At 38.5% G+C, this 10444-nt stretch overlaps 1 protein-coding gene across 2 annotated transcripts; it reads right to left on the bottom strand.

The window, feature by feature from the left end:
- Positions 1–2156: 2156 nt before the first annotated feature.
- On the bottom strand, positions 2157–9363 carry capslb (calcyphosine-like b). 2 transcript variants are annotated; one of them, XM_066712195.1, is made up of 6 exons: positions 9307–9363; positions 6961–7104; positions 6010–6187; positions 5415–5624; positions 4162–4291; positions 2157–2835 (listed from the first exon to the last, which is right to left on the bottom strand). In XM_066712195.1, exons 2-5 carry the CDS (start codon positions 7095–7097, stop codon positions 4190–4192), a joined length of 627 nt encoding a protein of 208 aa, XP_066568292.1. In that variant the 5' UTR covers positions 7098–7104; positions 9307–9363; the 3' UTR covers positions 2157–2835; positions 4162–4189. The 2 variants fall into 2 exon arrangements, with proteins under 2 accessions (XP_066568292.1, XP_066568293.1); XM_066712196.1 differs by lacking the exon at positions 4162–4291.
- Between the last annotated feature and the right edge of the window lie 1081 nt (positions 9364–10444).

The raw sequence follows: 10444 nt of genomic DNA, 5'->3' as shown, positions 1-10444 counted from the left end.
AAATATCTGACCTTTGTTTTCATTTTCATGTATTACTGTATATACACTCACCTAAAGGATTATTAGGAACACCATACTAATACTGTGTTTGACCCCCTTTCGCCTTCAGAACTGCCTTAATTCTACGTGGCATTGATTCAACAAGGTGCTGAAAGCATTCTTTAGAAATGTTGGCCCATATTGATAGGATAGCATCTTGCAGTTGATGGAGATTTGTGGGATGCACATCCAGGGCATGAAGCTCCCGTTCCACCACATCCCAAAGATGCTCTATTGGGTTGAGATCTGGTGACTGTGGGGGCCAGTTTAGTACAGTGAACTCATTGTCATGTTCAAGAAACCAATTTGAAATGATTCGACCTTTGTGACATGGTGCATTATCCTGCTGGAAGTAGCCATCAGAGGATGGGTACATGGTGGTCATAAAGGGATGGACATGGTCAGAAACAATGCTCAGGTAGGCCGTGGCATTTAAATGATGCCCAATTGGCACTAAGGGGCCTAAAGTGTGCCAAGAAAACATCCCCCACACCATTACACCACCACCACCAGCCTGCACAGTGGTAACAAGGCATGATGGAGCCATGTTCTCATTCTGTTTACGCCAAATTCTGACTCTACCATCTGAATGTCTCAACAGAAATCGAGACTCATCAGACCAGGCAACATTTTTCCAGTCTTCAACTGTCCAATTTTGGTGAGCTTGTGCAAATTGTAGCCTCTTTTTCATATTTGTAGTGGAGATGAGTGGTACCCGGTGGGGTCTTCTGCTGTTGTAGCCCATCCGCCTCAAGGTTGTACGTGTTGTGGCTTCACAGATGCTTTGCTGCATACCTCGGTTGTAACGAGTGATTATTTCAGTCAAAGTTGCTCTTCTATCAGCTTGAATCAGTCGGCCCATTCTCCTCTGACCTCTAGCATCAACAAGGCATTTTCGCCCACAGGACTGCCGCATACTGGATGTTTTTCCCTTTTCACACCATTCTTTGTAAACCCTAGAAATGGTTGAGCTTGAAAATCCCAGTAACTGAGCAGATTGTGAACTACTCAGACCGGCCCGTCTGGCACCAACAACCATGCCACGCTCAGAATTGCTTAAATCACCTTTCTTTCCCATTCAGACATTCAGTTTGGAGTTCAGGAGATTGTCTTGACCAGGACCACACCCCTAAATGCATTGAAGCAACTGCCATGTGATTGGTTGGTTAGATAATTGCATTAATGAGAAATTGAACAGGTGTTCCTAATAATCCTTTAGGTGAGTGTATATTTAATTATTATTATTATTATTATTATTATTATTATTATTATTATGGGTCAGCTAAGAAAAAATAATCAAATTAAATGGTTGCTCCCATTAACCATGAAATATGTAGTTATTTAAACAGCCATGGAGATAATACAGCTTTTTAAACTATATTGGCTTCAAAAACAACATAAATAACATTGTTGTGAGTCGGGAATGGACAATTATTAAACAATATTACTTAATGTTTAATGTCCATACATGCATTATTACTTTAACTAGCCTTTTCCACTTTTACTCCGTAGCAAATATTTAATTTCACAAAAAGCCAAGCATATTACCAAGGCAATAAGACATTAACCTGACACCACTTGCCTGAATTAATCTGTGTGACAAGAGTGTTTTTACCAACAGTTTATGGAAGCATTAAATTCCTATGAAATCTCTGCGGTTCTTACAAGTACAGGCAAGAGGCTGCAAAACATGTTGTTTTCCTGTCTCACTGCCCATGCACTGAACTTTTAACACACTGTTTTTAACAGGACTGAATCAGAAGTCCTGTGATATGTAGAGTCTGGTTTCTGTGGAGGGCCCGTTACTGCCAGTGCAGTTTATGAAATTCCACACAAAAACTGCCAGCATCGATGGAGTTTTATAGTAAGGACCTGAGCATGAATATGATTAGCCTCAATAGTTGAAATGGAGAACCTACACTCATTGGTCTTTATGTATTTCTCAATATATCACAGTATATTTCTAATAAAATACATGAATGAGGGATCTTCAGGTTGTTGTTTTAGACAGATTCTTTGATTAGAAAAAATATGTAAAACAAAATTTCCCCACGGTAAGCTGTAAGTGAGAAAGTCAAAATGTAACACGGTAGCCTGGTTGGAACATATACATCATAATGCCCACAATTCACACAGCCAATGGAAAATGCTGACAGGCTGAGCGGCTCCCATTGCAGGCTTATGCTTCTTTTTTGACAAGAATAAAGTTAATGAAACCAAAACAATTAATTACACCAAATACTTCACTAACCACAGATTACACAAGATTGTCGATGAGGGCTATTCAAGTGCTACATTTACATCTGACTTTGAATATATATATATATATATATATATATATTTGTTTTGTTTAAAAAAAAATCCTAAAGTCCCCGTCTTCATCAGATATGAGTCTGTCTTTCTCTGTGATGTTCTCTGTCCGTATTCTTAGTGAAAGATACTCATTTCCGACTTTCATCCAACTCAAGGGAAACAAAGAGCTGTTGCAACCGGAGAATTTCTGAGCAAGAACAACCACGTCGGCATCATCCGATTACTGCAGGGAAGTCACACTCTTCTTCACAAGGTCAAAAACAAACAAAACATTTGGCAATTTATAATTTGCCACTGTGATTACCTATCAAACATTAAAAAAAAAAAAAAAAAAAAAAACTCTCTCATTGCCTAAGAAAGTCAGGTACTTTACACACAGTATTATAATTTCCATGCATTCTTCATCATCAGAATGAAATAAACATCGCTATCAATAGATGCACTGACTCCAGCATAATAATTTAAAAATTCATCCTTGGTAACCTACAGAGGGGAAAAAGAAGGAAGCAATTAAATTACTGGCAAAACGAAATGTCAAAATAACAGAATTCACTTCTTGTCCCACTAGATCAGTTCTATAGAATTGACATGGTCTCAGGGTTTGCATTAAGCATGTGAACATATGCAAACAGATGTCCAAGTCTGGAAAGAATACCAAAATATTCTGACAGCACAGACCATACTGTTAAAATATGAGTGAGACTGAGACTTTGAGGCACCAAGGGCTTTGGCCAAGAAATTATATTTGGTAGCCCTAATATGCATTTCTTTTGGGATGATTTCTTAGTGATTAGTCAAGGATCACACACACGTTCTAAATGGTGATGCTGTCCAAGTGATTGACCAGACCATTGAAGAGTTGTATTGTCTGGATTTTCTTTGCTTTCTTTTTATTACATTGGTGGGTGAGATGGGGCATCCTCTATAGAGAAAACAGGCAATAGTCACTTCAGAAAAATCGTGCGGTTTTAAAAAGATGTGGCAGCTCATTCAGATTCAGCTAATTTAGCTGTGAGCATCCAGTGACCAAAACTGCACACCACACAAAACTGAATCAGGGCATTACAGCTTTGATCTGACCACAGATTAACTCTGCTCGCCTGCAGGCTGCCTCCACAATGAATCACAAATGCATCTGTTTGCATACGTCAGTCTCCCTGTGTGAACAGTTGACCCAGAGGCATCAACTGAACAATTCATGTATGTGTTCCTTTCAACTCTTCAAGGTGCATACTTACTGAAACAAACAGCAGGTAAATACAACATTGCACAAAACAAATCTGCAGGGGCTGTTTTCTACTGAAAACAAATTTGAAAAGGTGTATTGATAGGAGCCAAAATAAAATCAGAAGGTAAATAACATTGTCATTTTGGATGATTACCAATGATGGGACTCCGGGGTATTCAGTAAGCATGACATTGGAGTTGGAGGAAAACGGCAGCACACTCAGAAACACTGTTCTTTAATACAGTGTAAAGACATCAGGCTCCTTCTAATAGCACATCAGTCAGACAGCAGGTGTCATTAAGAGTCAGGAAAGAATTCTTACTCCGCACTAAAGAAACATGCAAGTGAGCTGCATCTGCAAAGACCAGGTTAGTTCTCTCTATGGTTAGAAGAAATGTTAGTAATCGCTCCTATGAGAGAAAGCACACTAAAATTGAACCAGTGTGTCTGTGTTTGATTGTGGCCAAGGGGAAGTTGTGAAGAGGTGAGGAAAAAGTATCTGAGTCCCCCAGCACAAGCATACCACTTCCCAGAGCACTACAGAGTCCCTACATTCAGAAAGCCAAACGGGAAGTTGTTACCCTAAGGTGTACACTGTGAACGTCTAGTTTATAGTTTCCAGGCATTTTTCATCATTAAAATAAAGTAAATATCAGTGTCTATGGAGGCGCTGACTCCAGCATAGTAATTCATGAACTCTTCTTGGGTGACCTATATCCGTAAGACACAAGAAAAAAAAAACCTGTAAAGTATTAACACAGTAAACCTCTGCTGAACTTCTGCTTTTAATTGTTTTTTTGTTTTTTCACACTTATGTTGCTCTCCAAAAAACATAAGGTGTCATAGGATATAGAATGTGTTTTAAATTATCTTAAGCAAATAAATCAGAATGTTTAGAAACAGTTCCACTGACATGAAAAGCATGATTAAAGAAGATAAGATCAACCTTATTGCTATATAGCCAGGCTGTACCAGTTTGTCTTGCAGAGACATCAAGCATTTGGACTGATAAAGAAAGCAAACGACCAGCTGCTAACATAAGAACAAGAAAAAATAAAATAAAAAATATAAGAAAAAACAGGAGCTAATTGAAGAAAAATTGTCTGCACCACTCCTGTGAAAATAAAGATTAAAAAAAGAAACAAAAACAGGGTCAGCTCGGGACAGGCTCTCCAGGCTGAGAGAGAGTTTATATTGCAAACATCCATTAATCAAAGCTGTCGCACTCACACTTAACTCCTGAGATTTTGTGATGCTGCTAGAGATATAGAAATAGATCATTTTAGTTAAGGCAGTATTCTTGCAATTTGGCAGCATTATAGCTAGCAAAGATAAGTGCGTTTGTTAAGATTAAGAAAATACATTCTGGTTGTGCCAATTACTATCTTATAGTGAATCTACCATTTCAGGCTATACTCAGCAGAAGATAAAGTGCTCCCAGCAGTATTGTGAAATATTCTTACTTCTTAATACATCTAAATATTTCTTGCTTCTGCGTAGTCTTGCAGACGTGATGGAGCTGAATTGGTGTCACCCACCAGTTTTCATTGTACTTGTGGGGCAGACAGCATTGTATCAGTATGACAGGGAAGTATATTTATAGTAACTTTCAGTAGTCAAAGGGAGACCAAACTGATGACTGAAAGGGTGAAATGGTTTGATGACTCACGTACCATTCTGGTGTTAAAACCCCTGGGCAGTGTGGTGCTGCCAAAAATATGCTCTGCTCTTATGACAGTGCTGTGGCTTTTCTATTTTATACCAACTGGGCATGGCTTGTGGCATACTATGAGATTTGAACCAACAGAAAGAAATGTGCAGCAGCGCCACATACCTGACCATCTTTATCATAGGGCGAGTCAAAGCTGTCCAAGAATGACCTGAACACCTGATCCTCGGTCCACTCTCCGTTCTGATATTTGGGGTGATGCTTTGCATTGTAAACTCCTTTTAAATCTTCAATGGTTATCACCCCATCCCCAGTCCTGTCAAGTTTCCGAAAAGCTTGCATAATGACTTCTTTCCTAGCATTGGACATGGGTGGCTACAAAAATAAGAGGATAAAGCAACAACAACAACAAAATGCAAACAAGAAGTTACCAGAAGCTTTCAACAAAGCCGTTATCATAGACATTCCCTGAAAAAGAAAGAAAAAAATATACTGTGCAAAACATTAAGGGATATCATATATAAATCAACTATTCATGAAATGCCCTTCTGTAGTGCTGAATCACGTGACTGCTGATCACTTTTAAGTTGTTTTTGAGGATGAGGACACAAACAAAAAGGGCGTGTATCCCTATCTATTTTACTCAACAGGAAACGAGAGGTAAAACATTTGAAAGATGTGGTGTATCGGGGGCAGATACAAACTCGCAAAACCAGAAATGGCAGATTTAAGAAAGAAATGGAGAGCTGTCTCAATTTACCCTTAAAGAAAGAAGGAATTCATCGAAATCTATTGTCCCATTTCCATCTTTGTCGAATTGCTGGAAAAGCTGCATGGCTTCCTGCTTTTCTAAAATCACTCCATAGTCATTGAGACCTTTAATAAACTCTTTCATATCGAGACTTCTGTTGTTGTCATCGTCCATGATCTTAAAAGTCCTGAAAATAAATCAATGTGACAAATTAAAACAATATTCAGTGCCTATACAAGAAAACAGGAGTGAACAAAGAACCACTCAGATACAAAACCAAAGTGTAATTTTGGGTGAGGAGTGTTTTTATTCCATCTTAGAAATATAGAGAAAAATATCTGAGACATTTCCTAGAAAAAAAGTTTTCAGCACACAATGTCTCGTCTGTTGAATACCTAACACTACATGACAGCTGATAAAAGTGAAAGACTGCATTGTTGTGTTTTATATTTGTAATTTGATACACCCAGAACCAGTTTAATAAATGTTGACCCATGGAAGAAGAAGTTTAACAAGTGATGGTCCATGAACTGATACTGAGTCAGAAGAATGCAGCATGAGCAAATCCTCAATACAGCTATAAGCAAACAGTAGCCAATATGACCTGATACTTGTACTGTCTTATAATATGACCTAAAACCCACAATACACAACAAGAAAAGCATAACCAAACACCTACAGGAATAAAACTATGCCTTGAGTGACATCTAGTGGATCTAACTGAGTATTCCTATAATTGGACTAAGCGCAAAAGCATCCAGTAGAGGCCGTCTTAAATAAATTCAACTGGAAATATACTGGAGGTCTACAGTGCAGATTCAGTCATTCCCACTCTCTATAGAAGATGCTAATGCTTTGAATATACTGTAAAGCAGCAATGCAGTTTAGTAATGATTTGGCAAATTTATTTTATCATTTCCCCATCAGTGCAGTTGGGAATCTGTAAACTGTGCTGGGTACCTCCCCAGGCCCTTGATGCCAGAGGAGCCTCTCGCCAGGCACTGCAGCCGCAGCCTGTCGATGGGATCCGTGGCTGTGGAAAGCTGCTTCTTGGCAGTCATTGCCATCTCCCGATCATGCCTCGCAGTACCTGGCATTTTACACCTGAAACAAAAGAGCAAGCATTTAATCATGTTTGCCTGTGCATATGAACAGAGCCATTTGCACCTGACATACAGTACTGTGCAAAAGTTTTAGGCAGGTGTGAAAAAATGCTGTAAAGTAAGAATGCTTTCAAAAATAGACATGTTAATAGACTGATTATATGCCTACAAAATCCCTGACTTTGTGCAAGAGTACCTAGAAGAATTGATGCTGTTTTGAAGGCAAAGGGTGGTCACACCAAATACTGATTTGATGTAGATTTTTCTTCTGTTCACTCACTAAACTGCATTTAGTTAATTGATAAATATAATTTATTAACATGTCTATTTTTGAAGGCATTCTTACTTTACAGCATTTTTTCACACCTGCCTAAAACTTTTGCACAGTCCTATAGTAGGTACCCTGCCCAATATAATATTTCATAACCCTAGTAACCCTACTCTGAAAGCTCAGACTCTGAATCTGTTTAATCTGGATTAAATGTGTTAAGAATTTCCTTCTCATGAAATGCATGGGTTTCGCACTCTCTTAAATGTTTTTGGAATGTTTTTGTTAATTGTTAATATTGAACAGGGGTATGATTAATTATTAAATTGCAATAACTTACTTAAGCAAACTCATGTGGCTTTTGAAACAATTAGTTAGTTTTATTTAATGTAGTTGAATACACTTTGGAATGTGTTATAATAGTATTACCAGGATTGTGGATCAGTGAAATTAACCACGGAGTTCACCGATTTTAAATATGAGGAATTACTTCCTTAGATTGAGCCACTGTAATGAACCGCAACCATGCTTCCTTGTGCCTAAACTGAAAAACTAAAGCATGCAGTGACTCATTTTATGACTTCTCTCCCTGTACCAGTTAATCATTAAACTGATTTTATGACATTTCTGTGTGTGAATCAGTCTGTGTCCAGCTTTCTTAAACAGCAATCAATTGCAAGTCATGTATTATCTATTGAACCTATCAGTACTCTTTAAAAATCAGAAGGCACATTTCCCTGTGTTTCAAAAGTGGACTAAGACAATTAGTTTGTTCATTAAAAACACTCTCACCAGCAAAACTGCTGAAAACTGCTAGAACTAGACTACATGTCCTTTTAGACAATAGTACAGGTCAAGAAAACTAGGTGGGGCAGCTTACATTACCACTATCGCAATTATCCACACTGCACTGAGAAATTGGATACTATGCTGAATTAAATTGTTAGTGTATGTGATTATACACAGCTAACACAACTGTAGATTACAAATATCAAATGTGAGGAATGAACTTGTAAGGTAGCCCAGATTTAAGTTTGTTTTAGAATTAAATCTAGTTACTAGGATCTGAATGCCAAGCGAAATCATGCACTTAGATAAGTAACTAGAAACCAACTGTAGTGGAGTGGGCTGAATGGGAAAATGGACACTGTCAGCTCTCATAAATATTAAAACCTATTTTAAAACATTGCATTCAAAGATCATTTCAAATGACGGAGAAATTGTACACAATTAAAGGATTGCTCATTTGCCCTTGCCACACAATCCATATATAGGCTGAGAGACTTATGTAGTGTCATTATCGGCAAAGGAAACACACTTTTGTATCAGGGTACACTCATGAATATTGATATTTAAGTTATATTTACAGTTATATTTGAGCAGTGCTACCATTGACCTTTACACTTCAGTTATCAGAAAAGGACCATAAGGCATACATACTATCTAGACAGAGAATAAATATGTCTACCTATATTAAATTTGCCAGATTATTTATAAGGCTATACAGTATTCAGTGTGCACTTTCGAGTTTTAAACTGTATATTACTTACAAGTTTCAAACCTTACGTGATTAACTGTAAAATGAAAAGTGCTTCAAAGCGCATGTGCAGAAGAAGTGCCTAAATCTTAAGTAAACCCTTTCAACTGAAGTTGCCTGAAGTCACTTTTTCGTAATTTTAAATTACAAATTAACGTTTTATGGCAACCTCGCTTTATGGTAAGAAGTATTATTTTACCAAACACAGTTAAGTTAGAGCAGGCGTGCGTCTCTGTCTGAACGGGTGTTTGTCGCTGTTTGACCAGGGCGGATGACAAATATTTGAGAGACTATGAACACGTCTGTATCTCTGAGAATCGCCCCGTCTGGGTCAGATTAGATTTAAACAGAATAAGGCAGGTATCCGAGTACAGGTAAAACGATTTTTAATGTCTTACCCAAACAGTGTTGTCTGTGTTGACTGCAGTAACGCCGCTCCGTCAGACTGGCGCTCCCTGGTCCCGCCCCCAGCCCTGTGGTTTCCATGGCAGCGGTCGGTGCCTGCGTGTGATTGGTCGCCGCGGCCGTCAGTCCGCTCGTGTTCCGGGCTGTGCGCGTCGCTGTTGCCAGGGAAACGGGGACCCTGGACGCAGATTCTCACTTTTAGGAGGAAACGGCCGAAGTGACGTCATCAGCCTGAACTTTACACTGCTCAACCACCCCCCCGTTTTAACACTATATATAACTCAGGTTGAAAGAGGTGGATTATTGTATTATTTTATGTTGATTATGTGTTAGCTTTTCTATTGATTGATCTCTAGTCTACTCATTCTCTGTTTGTTTCTCCCTGTACCCAATGCACTAGTTTTGCAATCAGGCTTTCAAGTCTGTAACACTTATATTTGGGGATGGCAGCATCTGCTAGTGGTTTGAACCCTCACAGCTGTGTGTGATGGTGATTCCCTGCCAACTCCTCGCTGAACTCTTGCACCCTACCAAGAGGGTCCCCTGTTTTCCCCTGTGTGTCAGAATGCTCAACAAATAGTCTCTTTTCACTAACACTATGGTAAAATGGGTGCTTTCCACTTGGGGGAGCTGCATTATTGTTGTACTGCTTTAGACCCTTCGAGAGTTTATAAGGTGCTTTTTAAATTAATAATCTGGTTGTCTTGGTCTATTCATTAAGCAAGGCTATTTGGGGATTGTGCATACTGTTACAGTTTAAAGTATGCACAGTTCATTTGAAACAAAAGTGTTCGATGATTCATTTAGGTAAGCCTTTTATTGCAACCCTTGATACCAGTGATAAATAAGTATAGTTTGATTAGCAACATTTAATAATCTAAATTAATTACCAAATTACATTGTTTTGAGTAAACGGAGTGAATACTTTCCACTGCCACTGTGTTAGTGTGAAAATGCTTTTTGTCAATGTGCTGTCAAAACACTCCAGGATACAGAGAGAATTATACATGTTGTTTGAAATTCAACATGAAAATGACTAGCTGCTGCACTTGTGATCTCTGTAGTTGTTACCACTGCTTACCAAGTTCTAATGCTTTTAAATGTTTGTTCACTGCAATGGCCCAGTGCATT

This window comes from Amia ocellicauda, chromosome 8 (genome assembly GCF_036373705.1).
Source record: "Amia ocellicauda isolate fAmiCal2 chromosome 8, fAmiCal2.hap1, whole genome shotgun sequence".
NCBI lineage: Eukaryota > Metazoa > Chordata > Actinopteri > Amiiformes > Amiidae > Amia > Amia ocellicauda.
This window is presented reverse-complemented; position numbering and strand designations above follow the sequence as displayed.

Coding starts and splice junctions, on each gene's coding strand:
- capslb (XM_066712195.1), bottom strand. CDS start 7,097: ATGCCAGGTACTGCGAGGCATGATCGGGAGATGGCAATGACTGCCAAG. Junction 6,188..6,960: donor GGCATCAAGGGCCTGGGGAG/GTACCCAGCACA, acceptor ATTTATTTTCAG/GACTTTTAAGATCATGGACG. Junction 4,292..5,414: donor CCTATGATAAAGATGGTCAG/GTATGTGGCGCT, acceptor TTACGGATATAG/GTCACCCAAGAAGAGTTCAT.